The 18,074-nt window shown below is 35.2% G+C and overlaps 1 protein-coding gene across 2 annotated transcripts; it reads right to left on the bottom strand.

Annotated features, from left to right (window-relative positions):
- Positions 1–554: 554 nt before the first annotated feature.
- Positions 555–10,823, bottom strand: LOC123268431 (protein 5NUC-like). 2 transcript variants are annotated; one of them, XM_044733476.1, is made up of 7 exons: positions 10,518–10,823; positions 8,747–8,981; positions 7,928–8,689; positions 6,883–6,990; positions 6,520–6,696; positions 6,243–6,438; positions 555–650 (listed from the first exon to the last, which is right to left on the bottom strand). In XM_044733476.1, the coding sequence occupies exons 1-7, from the start codon at positions 10,697–10,699 to the stop codon at positions 556–558; spliced, it is 1,755 nt and encodes a 584-aa protein (XP_044589411.1). In that variant the 5' UTR covers positions 10,700–10,823; the 3' UTR covers position 555. The 2 variants fall into 2 exon arrangements, with proteins under 2 accessions (XP_044589411.1, XP_044589412.1); XM_044733477.1 differs by lacking the exon at positions 555–650 and having other exon boundaries at positions 6,226–6,438.
- Positions 10,824–18,074: the final 7,251 nt, after the last annotated feature.

Here is an 18,074-nt window from a genome sequence, read left to right on the forward strand (position 1 = left end):
TATACAAGTTGCTGCTGCGCTCACAGCGCCATCGGCCCTAAAGACCCTGACTCAGAAACTATCCGACTATTATTTTATACATACGCAGACTAAATTTCTTCAAGTGAATTTAAGTAAAGAGTTAATAGCGACTAGATCATGGCTTAACAGTATCTTCTACAATCATTTATGTAAAGTTCTAATAGCTTTTCCAATTATTTTTGGAAATTATAAATTTGAAAGATTACCAAATGACCAACAAAATAAATGATTTCGATGATATATAAGTATATTATATATATAATATATATAAGTATATATTATATAATTATATAAGTAGGCTTACCATGAGTCCCGGGTTTTGAAGATCATAATTTTCTGTATTGGATATATTTACGTAAGGAAAGAAATATTCATTCAATAATTTTATCTATAATAAGTTTATTCAAACAAATTTAAATACATATAATTATGTTTTTAAATTTTTAACACAAATTTATTAAAGCAAAAAATATTTATTTCATAATTAAATATTTTGGCTACCTATTTGATTGAACAAAATTTTTCTGGATTCATTTATTGATTCACATAAGTGATGCGACCTTCTTCGCCATTATAGATCGGACTGATACGTTTCACGTACTTTGAAAAGACCTCCCTCATTGTTACGTCTATTTTGTAAAGAAAATTGATGTATGATCAGATCAACCCGTATAAGAATATTATTTAAGGAAGTTCGAGCGTAACTAATAAGTAAAAATAATGTTAAAATTTTTTTTAAATTTTAGTTTTCCCAATTTAAACAATTTAATAATTGATGATTTTTACTTATTTAATAAAGTAAAGTAATAAAATGACTTTGGTATTTATTACTTGCCGAAATAAATAAACAGATTTGGCAATAGCGCGCTTGATTATACCCATAACTGAGACGTGGATGAGTGTGTGAGACGTGGATGACGTGTGAGTGTGTGCATTTCGCTCTCTGTAACTATATTTCTATCCTTTTCTTTTTTCTCAGCTGTTGACGCGATGTTGTCAAATCTTTATTCACATAAATGGCTGACGATAAACGAGTTACAAACATAAAATTTGACTTTAAATATTTCAAAAATGATATCGGTAATGTATTATTATTAAATTGTTTTTATATTTTGCAATAATCCAAGTTTCTTGTGTATGGTTTTTTAATCGTTAAAGTTGGGAGGTTAATATTGAAATAAATAATTAAAGTCTCGACAAAACGTTTGTCCGCCATAAGAGTCCGTGTATAAGGAGATAAAATATGTGATTTTTAAAATTTAATATCTAAGTAACTAAACGGTGAATCTTTTTTAAATTTTGGGATTAGATAAATGACGTATTTATTTATACGTATACTTAATTTCAAAGCTCAAAGTTGGAAATTATTTTTAACTTACCGCTAAGAAAATTAAAAATTTTCGAAAATAGGGAAGTTATTGGTTTTACCCCGTTTTTCGAAAATCGAGTTATCAGATCTTGCCGTTTTGAGGTCCTAGGAAGCTTCCCTGAATGTTTTCGCGATGATGTTCGTATCTCTGTATGTATGTTTTTTTTTTTTTTTTTTTTAAGAGGTCAAATACATTTACGTATACCAGGACGAGATGTTTGTCCTGGGTATGTCGGACTCGGAAGTCAATATTATTGACAACAATACCGACTAAACATCCTCCTCTCTATTTCCCCATAGATGTTACGGGGAAGACTGGATCGAGACCGCGTTAGCATTACTTTAATCCAGTCCGTGTTGCGTCTCACGACGGTTGCTCCTAGTTACTAGTCTCTTTCTGCGATTTTTTCCTTTAAAAGACGCTGCGCATAGGCTGCGACAGCTGACCAGTTATCTTCTTTTTTGATCATGCAGGTTACTAAGCTCTCAGGGGAGAGCGTGGTGCCAATAGTTTCATCAGTACTGCTTTTGTAGTCCTTTCATCGGCCACAGTCAAAGAACGTGTGCTCGACGTTGTCAATTTTGTCTGGGCAGTATTTGCACGTTGGTGTGCTGTACAGTCCCATCTTAAAAAGATAGGCATTGAACTGCCCATGTCCCGTCAATAGCTGGGTCAAGAAAAAGTCCGTTTCTCCGTATTCCCGAGAAAGCCAGACGTTGATGTTTGGGATCAGGCGATGACCAATATAGCTGCTTCGGAAACCGTTCGATAGGCGCAGGCAACCCTGAGAGCGCCTCGCCGCTATTTTTCGTCGGTAGGTCTTCTGTTTCAATATGTCTGCCCATATTTCTGCTCCATAAAGCAGTACCAAGTGGACTACTTCTAGAAGAATTCTTCTCTTTTTGGTTCTTGGTCCCATAGTGTTGGTCATGATTCTTGCTAGGCTAGACACCGTCTTGCTGGCTTTCTTGCATGCACTGTCAAGGTATTCGCGGAAAGATAGTTTCTCGTCTATCATTACCCCTAGATAGTGCAGGGCCCTTGTTAACGTCAGTGTTGTTCCTTCCATGTCCACAGCGAATGGTTTTGGGAAGCATTTTTGACGTATCAGAACAATCATCTCGGTTTTATGCTTGGCGAGTTTCAGGTGGTGTTTATCAAGCCAGGTCTCGACGGCGTCAATGGTTTCCCGGACCAGTAATTCGGCCTCTTCTATGCTGTCTACTACTATCATGGCCGCAACGTCGTCTGCAAATCCCGTTAGCTCTACTTGCTTTGGTAACGAGATTTCAAGAAGCTCGTCGTAGTCCGCATTCCATAGATCGGGCCCCAATATTGAGCCTTGCGGTACGCCAGCCTTTATGGCGTATTCTTGTGGGCCTTCCGTAGTTTCCGCTATTAGCTTTCTCTCGTCCAGGTAGTTGTCGACTAGTGCCAGATTCTCTGGCTCCGCGTCAAACTTGTGCTCCAGAGCATCTAAAATTTCTCTCCAATTTGCGCTGTTAAATGCGTTTTTGACATCTAGCGTGAGGAGGAGACATACTTTACGAGCTTTGAGGCTGCCAGACCATGCTTGTGTTGCTGTCTTCATAACTTTCTCGATCGCTCCGACTGTCGAACGACCTTTCCGGAAGCCATGCTGGTTGGTGGCAAAACCTCCAGCACGGTCGATGTCGTTGCGAAGTCTCCCTTGTATGAGCTTCTCGAGTAGTTTTCCAGCAATGTCTAGCATAGAGAGTGGTCTAAACGACGAAGGTGTTACGGGGGTTCCCTTTCCTTTGTCTAAGAGAACCAATCTCTGCCGCTTCCAGACCGCGGGAAACGTGCCAGTTGCCAAGCATGCGTTGTAGGTGTTCAGGAGTATGTCTGGGTATTCCCGGGCTACAATCTTGATCACCACTGCCGGGATGCCATCAGGTCCAGGTGCCTTTCCTGTTTTGAGTGACTTGGCCGCGTCTTGTAGTTTCTTAGTTGTGAAGGGTATTCCTTCGCTGTTTTTAGCGTAGTGTTTCTTCTCCCACGGCGGGTGTTTGGGGAAAAGCTCCGCTACAATGCTGTCCATTAAGGCAGGAGAATTCGGCGCTTCTGGTGAAGCCTTTCCAAGTCGTTTGGTGACAATTTGGTAGGCTTTACCCCAGATGTCCTTGTCGAGATCATTACAGATCTCTTTCCATAACATCGCTTTTCTTGCTTTGATGACTCGGTTTAGCGTCTTTTTGGCCTGCTTGTACTCTTTTGAATACAAGTTCTCGCTTGGGGAGCGTTTCGTGGCTCTCGATGCGCGGCGACGTAGCTTATGACATCTTTTGCGAAGTTCTGCTATTTCTGTTGACCACCAGTACGCCGGGCTGTGGAAACTCCTATTTTTCAGCCGCGGCACAGAGGCGTCACATACGGCAGTAATCTCCTTCATCATATTTAGCACTGCCTTTTCCGTCTCGCTGCAGGTATCCGGAGTCAGGTTGTTCTGAAGGATAGACCAGCTTCGTGCATGTGAAACTCGCAATGCCTCTTGATCAAGCCTTCTGGCATTCCACTTCCGCTTAGAAAGGTCGCGTTGTGAAACCGGAGTAGATGACAATCCAACGTTGAATGTCACAAACTGGTCAATGCCACTGTATTCTTCGGATACAGTCCAGTCTTCGATCATGTTGGCAGTCCTTGGAGTCACAAACGAAATGTCGAGGATGGACTCTTGGTACCCTGGTCTTCTAAAGGTCGTGGTGCTCCCGGTGTTCAGCACTATGAGGTCGAGTCTAGCCGCGACGTCAGCGACTTCGTTACCTCTGGTGTCGGAGAAAGCAGCGCCCCACTCAGCCGATTTAGCGTTGAAGTCTCCGGCTAGGATGACTTCGCCGTTGAACTTAGTGATCGCACCTTCTATATTTGCCAGTTTCTGTCGGAACACCCTAATTCCTTCGTTAGGTGAGAGATAGACGCTTATGAAGTAGGTTGTGAGGGTTTGAATCCAGACAAAACCTGCTCCACTTCCGCTGTTGTTGACGGTAACGTTCTTTGTGTTCACAATCAAAATTGCTGCCGGGCCAGTTTCGTCTGCGAACCATGTTTTACCTTCGATGTTTAGATATGGCTCGCAGATAAAGCAGACGTCGATTTTATCTTCAAAGACACGCTGGCGCAGCAGGTTTTGCGCTCAGGCGCACCTATTCAGGTTGCCTTGTAGTATGCGTGTCATTTCTGCCCTCTCTTGGCTTTCGCAAGTGCTGTGCGGAATGACCTGCAAGCTCCAGTGCCAGAAATATGGCATAGACCATCCTGGGCATCTTTGTCCGGAGCACAAAGGAAGCATTTTGGCTTCTCCGTGCAGTTTACGGCCTTGTGGTTCTCTCCGCCACACTTGTAGCAGCACCTGCTTCTGTTTGGTCCCGCACACTAGCGTGTTTGATGTCCAAAACTAAGACATTTAAAATAGCGGGTTACTTTTGCAACTGGGCGTATACGACAGTTCACCCAACCGATCATTATATGGGCCTTGTCAAGGGCCTTAATCGCACTGGCCTCGTCTACTTCGCAGAAGGCTGCCCGATTTCCTCGTGGTGTGGGTTTTGTCAAATTTACCCGTTTGACCTCCAGGCTGTCAGTGAATTCACGTTTGAGTGCTTCACGGACTTCGCTCTCGGTAGAGATTTCGTCCAAGTCGAGGATCTCGATCGTTGTTGTTGGTGTTAGCGTCTTGACCGTGCCGATGTTTACAGTGGCTGACCTTACTGCATCGGTAAAAGCCTTGCTGTCTTCGGTCTTTCGAGACATTTCAAGGAGAACGCCTCCGTGTTTCGTCTTTTTAATAGACTATGTCTACGCCCGTCTCGACAGGGCTTACCTTGGCCTGGATTTCCTTTAGGATATCAGCATAAGTTTGGCCGTCTAATGGTTGGACAAGAACAGCCTTAGTTCTTGTCTTCTTTCTCCTCGGTTTCCTAGAGGTACCCTTATTTGACTGGTTTTGAGCTGTATTAGGGGGAGCCGCTGTTACGTCTGTATGTGTGTGTGTGTGTGTGTGTGTGTGTGTGTGTGTGTATGTGTGTGTGTGTGTGTGTGTGTATGTGGCCGTATGTAAACCTCTCATAACTTTTGAACGGCTTGACCGATTTCATCTCGGTTGGCGCCATTCGAAAGGGCTTGACTAAACTTAGATTTTAAATACCATTTGGACCGATTCGAATCAGTAGATTTTGGAAAATCTCAAAAAAACTATAAAAAAGAATTTTTTGAAATGTGGTTTTTTTTTAAATTACTTTTAAATGGCTTTACCGATCAATTTCAAAATCTAATTAGCTCTTAAGATCAAAAAACCACGTCGATCACCGCAAGCTCGGTCAAAATCGGTTGATTCGTTCGTGAGTTATCGTTGTCGAAAAAAAACCAAAAAAAAGTGTTTTTTCAGAATTACTTCAAAATTACTGGCTCGATCAATTTAAACTTAATAATCCTTTATGAGGCTTTGAAAACTGCGTCGAATACCGCCAACCGCGTGAAAATCGGTTCATTCATTCAAAAGTTATTGCCGTTTGAAAATTCAAAAAATTGTGTTTTATTAAACTGCTATTAGAGTTTTGAGCTTAAAAAGCTTAAAATGACACAAAAATTATATTTTTGAGTTCGAAGAACTCAAAAACGCAATGTGTAACTTTGAGCGCTTAAGTACAAAATGAGCGGGAAGTTGCAGGGATGGCCTTCAGAGTCAACCGTCATCCTAATTTTTTACATTAGATTCGCTTGAACCTCCTTAAAAGTATTGAGTGTCTCAACTCAAAATACTATTTTAAGGTTAGATTTATGTAAAGACATTCAATACTTTTAAATTATTATAATTTCATCTATAAATCGTACCGAGAGATCGCCACGGTAAATCTGCAATGAAGTCGAATCCATCTTTTCCTTTGTGTAGAAAATCAAGCGTTATTACCTTGTAAGTTTTATTTTCATCTAGTGGTTCATAAACAGGAATTTTACAATCAGCACAGCGTACGAAAACGGAATTTGGGACAATTTTTGATCCTCCAGGTTTTGATAAATCATAAGATATCTTTAAGATCATAAAATTATAGCGTAATTTTCAACAATAAATAAAGATTACTTAAAAAATAAAGTTACTTAAACAGCGTACCTTTATTCCAGAAGTCAGCAATAATCTTCCTTCTACATACTCAGTTCTATCAAAATCATCGTAGGTTATGTTAAAAACTCCGTGCTCGAATGCGTTTAATAAATGTCTTCCTGTTATGCTTACTATTCCTATTATGTCATCGTACGCAATAATACTGTACACGTCATTCATCGTGATCTATATATACAATTACATAATTTCAATAATTCAATAAAGAAAGACCTGTTTTTATATATTGCACGCCTCATAAGCGAAGCGAATGAGGTAGTGCTCTACTCTCGCCTTACAAATATCAAATGATTTTTTTTTTAAATTACAGCCTATTTTCTCTCGAAAAACCCAAATAATTATCAAAAAAATTACTTTACTATGTCCCCCAAATGGTGATTTGAATGACCCGCTATTCACAATGGCGATCGAAACATCTGTCCATTTGTCATTTTCATGAGCATGCAGTTGATGCACAATGTTCTAGAATAATAAAATAACATTATTGCAATGGCATCATACCTACTCTTTAGGCTCAAAAAAATAATTTTCGTATCATTTTGAGCTCTACGAGTCCAAAAGTAAGCTATTCTAGAACACTATCTTTTGAATTTCCAAACTGCAATAACTTTTGAATGAATTAACCGATTTTCTGGCGGTTTACGGCATTCAACGCAGTTTTTAAGCTCTCTGAAGAATCAGAGAGCAAATTGCTAAGAACAAAAATTTCATAGAAATTCTGGAAAAAACAATTTTTTCAATTTTTTTCGACAACGATATCTCACGAACAAATCAACCGCTTTTGACTGGGCCGGTGGCGATCGACGTATTTTTATTTGAGGTTAAAAGCTGATTAGTTTCTAGGATCGATCGGTAAAGCCGTTGAAAAATTATTCCAAAAAACAGTTTTTTTTAATTTTTTATTTTTGAGATTGCTCAAAATCTAGCCAACTGAATCGATTCAAATTTTTTACGAAATTTCATGGCAGTGATACTCTTTGGATCGCCACCTATCTCGATCCGATCGGTCGAACCGTTCAAAAGTTATAAAAGGTTTACACACACACACACACCATCGCAATAATAGTCACGAAAGCTTCATAAGACCTCAAAAGATCGAGATCTGATGAAAACTCAATTTTTGCAAAACGGGGTAAAACCAATAACTTCCCGATTTTCGAAAATTTTTAATTTTCTTAACGAAAAGTTAAAAATTTATATCCACAAAAATATATAATTAACATGCATACAGATAGAAAGGTTGGATCAAGAATTTTTGTCTTGAGTCAAGCTAACCTTTCTACCAGTATATTTCCGCCGAAAACGTGTAATACCAATTTTTTATGTATTTGCCTATATACCTTATAAATATTTTTTGGTAGGGAAGCTTACAATCAGACTTCAATAAAAAACCACTTACATAATCAATCATTGCATCAGCAAGTAAGTTTGCCGAGTTGCACTCACGGACCTTACACTTGGTAGGTCCATCCAAAGGAACCAAAGTCTCACCAATAACTTTTTCCCCCAATTCTCGAATCTCCTTACGATAATTGTCAAGAGCTTCAACGACATCATTAGCTTCAGGAACTTTGTGATTTATCAGAATCGGATTACCTTCAACGTGTGTTATTTCGCCTTCGGCATCGAAAGTAACTTCCAAATCCCCGAGATACTTGGTGTATGCATAAGCTTGCACCACATAAACTTTCCTTCCGTTCTGTTGGACGACCACAGTTGGATAAGGACCCTCAGGTTTCTCTCGATCTGGCTGGGGTCCATTGTACAAGAAAGTGTTAGTGTGACCACCGACGATCAGGTCTAAGCCTTCGACAGCCTTCGCAATCTCCAAATCACGAACATACCCAGAGTGTCCAAGTCCAATTATTATGTTAACACCCTTATCCTGCAATTCCTTTACATTCTTCTTCAGACAATCTATTTCGTCGAGTATCTTGACGTTGTCCACTTGTGCGACGTCCATTGTTTCGCGGGTCAGGTAACCAATTATTCCAACTTGATGACCTTGAATTGAAAGCTCTACATATGGACGCAGCTTGGATTGCTGCAGCTCGGGTTCCTTTGACATATCCAGGTTGCAACAGAGGACTGGTGCGTTCACGTTGTTGATGAATGGAACCAACATCTTCGGGCCATGTTCGAATTCGTGATTGCCCAAACTCTGAAAATTAGCAAAGAGTTATTAAGCGATTTACCTATTAAGTTTTTCGGTCCGTACCATCGCATCAGGCTTTAAGAGATTCATCATCTCTAAGACGATTTTCTCTCTATGAATTTCGAACCAAGGTGTGCCGAAGAAGTTATCTCCTGCGTTCAAGAACAATACTGGGGAGGTTGACGTCTCGTTAATTTCCCGGACTTTGGAAGCGACTCTTGCGAAACCTCCGTAACACCTTTGTTCCCTGGTATCTTTTTCATTGCAATCCGTTGAACTCTTCGATGTTTGATTGAATCTATGTGAGAAAAATTTTACCTAATTGAATTGTGGGTCTATGAATTTCTATGTGAGAATCCATATAAGAATAGGATTCATATAGAAATACACATGAGAAATTGATGATATATGGATGCACATGTGACAATTAATATAATAAGGAGTGAAACATTTTCGAGACTTAATCACGTAAACTGAACTGAAAAAAAAAAATTATCAAATTTTCTAAAATAAAAAAAAAATTTTTTTTTCAAGTAAATAAAAAAAATCGGCTCTGCCCGGGTTGAGCGGGAGTAGTTGTCAAATTGATTGAAGTTTTTTTTGAAAAAAAAAAAATTTTAAAAAAAAGTGACCAACTTTGAAAAAATAACGATATTGCTGAAAAAAAACCGATTATTTTATAGAATTGATCATATTTAATTTTTTTTTTTGTGTATTTTTTTGAAAAGTTCTTTCAAACATATAAATTAAAAAAAAAAAAGGTACCCAACGGTCAATGTCTAAAAAAGTTATGGTTATTTGAAAATATAAAAGCCACTTTTTTGGGAAATTCACAGCTTTTTTTGGGTTGGATGAAAAAATTCTCAAAAATGTCTTTAAAAGGGTAGAAAAATATAGAAAAGTTTCAGCTAAATCTAAAGGGATCGGATTCAAAAGTAGTCGATTTGGCATTGAATACCCCATACTTATTAATAATTAATCATTAACAAATTAGATGTTGACCAACTACATTCCATCAAGTCCTAAGAAAATTTTCACCTGAGATATGTTATGATAATTTAATAATTTAGTATCATTTAAGGAGGTTCGAGCGAATCTAATGTAAAAAATAATTTTCAACTTTGAGCTTTGAAATTAAGCATACGTATAAATAAATACGTCATTTATCTAATCCCAAAATTCGAAAAAGATTCACCGTTTAGTTACTTAGATATTAAATTTTAAAAATCACATATTTTATCTTCTTATACGCGGGCTCTTATGGCGGACAAACGTTTGTCGAGACTTTAATTATTTTTTTCAATATTAACCTCCCAACTTTAACGGATAAAAAACTATACACAAGAAACTTGGATTATTGCAAAATATAAAAACAATTTAATAATAATACATTACCGATATAATTTTTGAAATATTTAAAGTCAAATTTTATGTTTGTAACTCGTTTATCGTCAGCCATTTATTCGAATAAAGATTTGACAACATCGCGTCAACAGCTGAGAAAAAAGAAAAGGATAGAAATATAGTTACAGAGAGAGAAATGTTTAACTCACACACTCATCCACGTCTCTGTAATGGTTATAATCAAATACGCTATTGCCAAATCTGTTTATTTAATTCAGCAAGTAATAAATACGAAAGTCATTTTATTACTTTACTTTATTAAATAAGTAAAAATCATCAATTATTAAATTGTTTATGTTATTTTAAATTACAATAACGAATTTCGACGACTATTGGGAAAACTGAAATTAAAAAAAAATTTCAACATTATTTTGACTCATTAATTACGCTCGAACTTCCTTAATGATTTTGATTTCCATAAAGAACTTACCTCGAGTGCATATCATTTGTATGAATAATTCTCAGCTTCCATTCGCCATTTTTGAAATTTTCAACGGGGTAATTTTCAACAGTGTTCAGGTCAATGGGTTGATTAATGCTCAAAGAGAGTCCATTGGCGAGAAGACTACTGAAGATTACAAGTATAAGATTTAATTTGCAGAGTGGCTTCATCTTCAAGTCTAGAATTGAAACTATACAACTTCAAGTTCTTTAAAAGGCTCTTCGATCGAGATGACAAAATTATAACAAATATTAGGATTTTCTTCAGAACAATAAATTGACTGTGAACACAACACGTCCAACTGTTACTTAAATACTAAATTTCTATCGATCAACATAAAAATCTCTTTATTATTTTGAATGGTGGAAGCATACGCGTGAAAAAATTTTCTGATCAGACTATATCAGGCCTGATATGGAAATTGGCCATATCAGACTATATATGCTTTGATATAAGTATATCAGACTATGTACCCGCCCGGGTAAAAAAAATTATATATCATTATATTACATAATTATAAATAAAAAATGGCCCTATATAATTATGTATAATTAGGTATAATTTTATATAATTATTTCCATAGGAAAAAAAAAATCGGCGGGAGTGGGAATCGAACCGTGGACCTACCGCTTGAAAGACTAATTCACTACCCGTTTACCTAAGAGACTTACTTGGAGAGCAGAGTTTATTATAACTACAAGTAATGTAAATCGTATACATGATCGATTCGTAGTGAACAAAATTTTTTATCTTATTTATTAATTATCAACTGTCAATATTTATATATAATAATGGTATCTATATGTAGATTTATAAAATTATCTATTTATACATGAAATCGCAAAAATGATTCTACGATATCTTTGAAATTAAAAAAATAATCGAAGTAAAATCAGAATTGAAAGCTTAAATTTTGATGGAATTATTTGTTTAGTATATGGAACTATATATTGCTGGAGGGCCTGGCTAACAATTTTTGAACTTGACAAAACTAATAATTTTTGTGAAATTAAATTTTTTTTTAAGTTCCTATTATTTCATCCGAAAAATACTATATATTAAAATATTGTTAATCATTGGAGTAACAGACTCTTAGATAGAAAAAGAGAATGTTTTATGGTAATCACAAAATACCCACTGGAGTAAAAAAAAATGATATAGAATTCTATATGATTCATATATAATTGTATATAAATTATATATACATCTATATAATTATAAATGAATTACATATGCTTCTATATAATTAGATATGAATCATATATAATGATATATAGTTTTTTTCACTCGGGTATGCCTTTATATGACTACATAAGACTACTTATGTGCTAGTAAAGGTATGAGTATATCAGACTATACACTGTAAATCGAAGTGTTTTAAAAGTGACTACAAAAGGGCATTTAACATGGGAAATTAAAACACATGGAAGTGTTTTAAAAGTGACTACAATGCTTCAAGATAGGAACAAAACACATTATGTGTGTTTTGTTAAAACACTTGGATTTACAGTGTATGAATCCATATCAAGTTATATCAACCCTGATCAGGGATTTTTTTTTCAAGTTTATCAAAGTATATATAACTTTATAAGGTTATATCAGGGCATATCAGGACCTATTAAAAAATAATGTAAAATTAGATATGAGCATATCAAGCTATATCAAGTTTGATATAGACATATCAAATTGATAAGGCTTGATCAGGCCTGATATGGCCAATTTTCATATCAAGCCATATCAGGACATATAAAAAATTAAATATGGACATATCAGATCATATCAGGTCAGATATGAACATATCAAAAATTTTTATATGGCCTTATCAGCTCATATCAAGCCTGATCAGAATATTTTTTCACGAGTAAGTACTATGAGTCGCAAGTAATAGAAATTATTGATACTCGAAAAACGTATTAGACTCAATGATTTCAAGATAGTAATCATTATTTTTCCAACATTTAAAAGTAAGCGAGTCGTAACTTATATTACAATAAAAGAATTATTTGTCACGAAATTTTTTTATTTGAAAATTTTTATTTTTTTATCGTGTCAGCAAAATTCATTTTATGATTTTTTAATATGAATTGCAGATGAATCGTTTATTTGAGAAACCCCATAAGTCATATGGAAACCTCATATGAGGTATGGGGTTTCTCAAATAAACGATTCAGATAGAATGATTCATAGAACAGTAGTATAGTTTTGGCTTACGAAATGTGATAATTTTTACTACATTTTCATGTTGAAGCTATAAAATCTTATCAAATCTGATTCATCATAGCAAAGTTCTAAAGAATAACAAAATGCAAACCTAAAATTTTTAATTAGATTATGGACAGATATGTTAATTGTTCATCCTTAACTGATCTAAAAAGTTTAGTATACCGATGAATAATGAAGATATCTAAAAAATTTTTTTTGGAACGAAATCTATGAAAATTTTTTAACAATAAAATTTTTTATCGTTATTTTTACTATTAATCAACGTGAAACTAATAGACGATAAGAGAAAAACAAATTTTGCAACAATTTCTGAGAACTTAAAAAAATGTTAAAAAAAAAAAGTGGAATTGTATAGCCTTGAAAATTTTTCAGCTTGAATTCTCAGTTGTTCCATCACTCGGAGGAAGTAGAATTAATAAGAATATGAAGTACGGGTTACTTAACATCGCTTTGAATTTTTTTAAACTTGGAGAAAGTGGAATTAATGACCTCCAAAAATTAAACGCTACCTTAGACAACTATGAATTTTATTTATGTATATTGAATTTTCTCACAATTTTCCACTTAATTCTGTCTAATTTTTTTACAAAATATATTATGTAGCTATATGGTGTAACGTGGTAGATTTTTATTCGACGCCCAATACTTGGGGTATTATAGCCTTCCAGTTTCGAATTCAACGTCGTGAATGTTATGTGTGAATGAATGAAAATTTTACTAATTTTTATGAATTATTTTGTATAAATACGTAACGCTGGGCGAGTAACGAAGACAGAGGGAGTCAGAGCGAGTACGAGGCTATGCATTGGAGCGACAAGGATAGAGCTACGACGATAATAAGCGAGTACCGAAGCGAGCGAGGCATCGAGCGGCGTAAGCACCCGAGAGGTCTGAGAACAATCGACGCTGCACTGCCGCACGTTCCAATACGACGATCACCATCGATGACAGTTGGTTAGTCAGTACTGCAGGAGCAGAGGTAACAAGACTCCCTGATAGCCAAGTTGGCCGCAACTTTCTGTCAATCTACTGCCGCAACTTGTCACCAACTTGGCGGCAACTCTTGGAAAGTAACTCGGTTGGTGTCAACTTGTTCACCAAGTTGTCACCAAGTTGTCGGCAAAAGTTGCTCTGAAACTTTTTCACACCAAGTTGACGATAAGTTTCTCAAGAAATTTGGCGACATATTGCGGCAGTAGATTGGTCTCTTTTTTCTCAGAAACTTGTAGCCAACTTGGCGCCAACAGTTACAAATTCGGAAGTTGACCGCAAGTTGTCGCTAAGTTGGTGACAACTATCTGACACAAACTTGTTTGGTCTGAAACTGTGGCTATCAGGGCTGTCGTGGAGGTCCGTTGACTGTTATACGGACCTAGATCAACTATCGACGGGGATCAATTCCAATGGAAATTAAGACTAGCGCCACCAACTTCAACGAAGGAAGAAGCGGGTACTTTTCTATGAGGAAGAGGATTCGAGGCTGGACTGTTGACGGATTCGGACGCGCTTTTGCGCGCTCCGCAACCTAAAGTTAATTTCGAAGTATTGTCGCGATTTTGTTCACTTGAAATTAATTGATAAATTGTATTGAAGTATTTATTTTTTTTTAAATAATTTATTTATCGAGTCGACCGCACGAAGCTTTTCCGAGCTGCTACGATGAGGACGACGCTCAATTGCTTGGTAAGCCGACGTTCTTGTTCAGTGTTGAATCCAGCGTTTCGAGTCCACGTTGTAATTTTGTAAAATATTTTGATTAACAAAATAATACGCGAGGATTCAACGCTTTACGATTATTTTTTTTTTTGTAATGCTGTTATTACATAGTGTGATTGCCGATGTATGAATGCAAGTGTGAGAAATAAAATTGAGGTGACGACGTTTTAAATTTGGTTTAAAATTAAGAGAAACGTTAAGTTACGACGTTTTAATAATTTTGTTAAAAGTTAATATCGACCTCCAACGTATATTTTGTTAAATAAATTATTATTTTTCTCTGTTAAATTCTTCTGAATTTATTTCGAGTAATTTTAAGAATTTTCGTTTAGTTTGCTGTCCTATTTTTTAACGACGAGTTTTTGAGCATGGCCCACCACCCTGAGGAAGAGGTAAGATCTAGCCGAAGTCGCAGTAGTAATTAATTGGAGATCATTCTCCTGGCGCCCTTTTTTTTAATAATAATTCTTTTTTTTAGTAAGCCAAAAAATTCCAATATAAACGGTAAGCCTGGCTTGGTAAATCCCCGGGTCAGGCAAAACCCCGTTATAATGGGTGATTATCTGTAAGGATGTTTTTCGCTGTCCCAGGCATTTTTTTATTGGAAAAATTGTTATTTTGTTACTAAAAAAAATTTGTTATGAAAGTAAAAAAACATTTCTATTTGGAGCATTGAAAACTAAAATGAAATAAAATTTGGTTTTTTTTGCTATAAATTCGTAAACCACCGAAATAACAGTCCCCTGTCCCTTTCCCAAAATTAAAACCCCAAGATTAAATTTTAAGTTATTAGTCCATAATATATAATTTGGTCCATAATGTTTATAAACTTAATTAGTTAACTAACAATCATCTTCAATAAAAAGTACCGAAAATAAATTTGTTTCATTAAATTCATTAAAGCAAAGTTTGTCCCAGGCATTTTAAGAACAGTCTCCTGCCAGAAGTTCAAAGCCAAAAAAAAAAATCCAGCGTGTTATTTTACCTTTTGTAAGGTTTATATGGATCTAACTAGCCTTAAGTTAATACTTATAGGGCTGTTAGCACTTTATCGCCATTTTATTTAGTGTCAAAGCACCGTTTGTGCTGAAAATATGTGTCTGGGCCACTTCAAAACTCAGTTCCCTGACAACTATTTTTATTTATAATTTATTTATAAAATTGGATCCATAAGTCTTAATATTATTCTAATTAATGTAAACATTCATTGAGAACTTGAAAAGTTGAATGCATTGAAATAGTTTGCTTGATTTTTCTCAATTTGATAAAAAAAAAAAACAGTCCCCTGTCATGTTATATGGCAAAAGATACACAAATATCGAAAAAGCAAAAATTAAATCAGCTGTTTATTCATTATAATTAAGCTGATAGTTTTGTAGACCTTGTTAATTTTTTTTCTAATAAAATCAAAAATAATTTGGTCGGACAATTTTGTACAGATTTAAGACGTCCTTACAGAGAATCACCCATATATATCTTATTTTAAAACAACCAAATTTCTTGATTAGAGAATTAATTTCTTATTAAGAGAATTGAATTACTAAAACAAGAATGACATTTTGAAGAAAAAGTGTTTCTTGAATCAAGTCATTTTTTTTATCAGTGTACATAAATACCCGCGTAATTTTATCACTAAATCTAGACACAGATTTCAAAAATTTTAATTCGCAAAAATGCATTTACCAATTCTGCGGCGATTTTGATTGGACAATATTTCCAGAACCATCATCGGTGCGATTTTCGCTAATTTTCTGGTTGTTGAGTTGATCAGTGCTCAAAGGAAGTCCATTCACCAAAACACTGCTGAAGAATATAAGTAAAAGACTTAAATTATGATGCGACTTTATCTTCGCGTCTTTAGTTAAGTTGCGACTCGAATTTCTGTAGATAAGAAGACTGCTCGACCGAGAAAAGACAATTATACTTAGTATTAAGATTTTCAACAGAATAATCAATTAAACATTCACTTGCCGTTGACAGTTACTTATATAACAACTTTTTACAGATCAACATAACTTATTACAATCTCTAGTATCTTGGAAGTTCGAAAGTAACGATACATTACAAGTAAATAGCAAACACTATCAGTCGAAAGACATTAGAGAACTGTTGATTTCAAGGCTACAAAGATAATCGTAATTTTTTACTGAACTATTGTATAATTATAGTAATGTTAGTCACTAAAAACACGATTTCTCATTTTTTATGACTTACTCTTGACCTAGATCTTATAAATTTTTTCAGAATAATTTAACCGTAACTTGCAAGATAAAAATTTTTTCTGTAGTTAAAAAAAAAAAAAATTAGGAAAACGGTTGACCCTGAAGGCCATCCCTGCAACTTCCCGCTATTTTCGTAATTAAGCGCTCAAAATTGCACTTATTACGTTTTTGAGCTCTTCGAGATCAAAAGTATAATTTTCGTGTAATTTTGAGCTCTCCGAGCTCAAAAGTCTGATAGAAGTTTAATAAAACACTATTTTTTGAATTTTCAAACCGCAATAACTTTTGAATGAATGTACCGATTTTCACGTGGTTGGCGGCATTCAACGCAGTTTTTTAAATTCTATGATATATTTTCAAACACAAATTGATCAGACCGGAAACTACGGTGTAATTCGAAAAAAAAACACTTTTTTTTTCGATTTCTTTCGTCAACAATAACTCACGAACGAATCAACCGATGTTGAATGGCTTGGTGGCGATCAACGTGGTTTTTTGATGTTAAGAGCTGATTAGTTTTTAGAATTGATCGGTCAAGCCGTTTGAAAGTTATTAAAAAAAAAAACCACATTTGAAAAAATTTTTTTTAAGATTTCTCAAAATCTATCGGTCCGAATCGGCCCAACTTGTATTCAAAACCCGTGCAAAAAAAATCTGGTTCAAAATAAATTTAAGATTGAAAATTTCTAAGTCTTTATTAAAATTCTGAAGCATGATCGAAAGTTCTACAGACGTGCTAATTTTTATCTACAAATCAATTTCAAATTTGGATTGATCTCAAAAGTAATTCATATTTGTGTCAAAATATGAATTTCAATCTTAAATTCATTTTGAATTAGTATTTTTTTTGCACGAGAATCTAAGTTTAGTTGAACCCTTTCAAATAGCACCAACCGCGATCAAATCAATCAAGCCGTTTAAAAGTTATGAGAGGTTTACATACACACACACAGACACATACATACACACAGACATACAGACACCATCGCGGGAATAGTCAGGGAAGCTTCCTAGGACCTCAAAACGTTGAGATCTGATGAAAACTCGATTTTTGAAAAACGGCGTAAAAACAATAACTTCCCGATTTTTGAAAATTTTTAATTTTCTTAGGGAAAAGTTAAAAAAAAAAAACAAGTCCATCATAACGAAGTATAAATTATGGGAGACATAAGTCAGAAAAATTTATTTATCCTACGAAGAATTATTCGAGCTTTAATTTAAAAACAAAAAAAAATTCTTTGCTTTTATTGGATACTTGAAATAAAATTGTACTAGTTTTTCTTATCCTCATTGCTATTAGAGGAATTGGTAACTGTAAATTTCAAGACACCACCTCGTGGTTGAAAAGAGCACTACTCAAACCAGGTCATGTATTCTTATGGTG

Source organism: Cotesia glomerata, linkage group LG7 (genome assembly GCF_020080835.1).
Source record: "Cotesia glomerata isolate CgM1 linkage group LG7, MPM_Cglom_v2.3, whole genome shotgun sequence".
NCBI classification, from domain to species: domain Eukaryota; kingdom Metazoa; phylum Arthropoda; class Insecta; order Hymenoptera; family Braconidae; genus Cotesia; species Cotesia glomerata.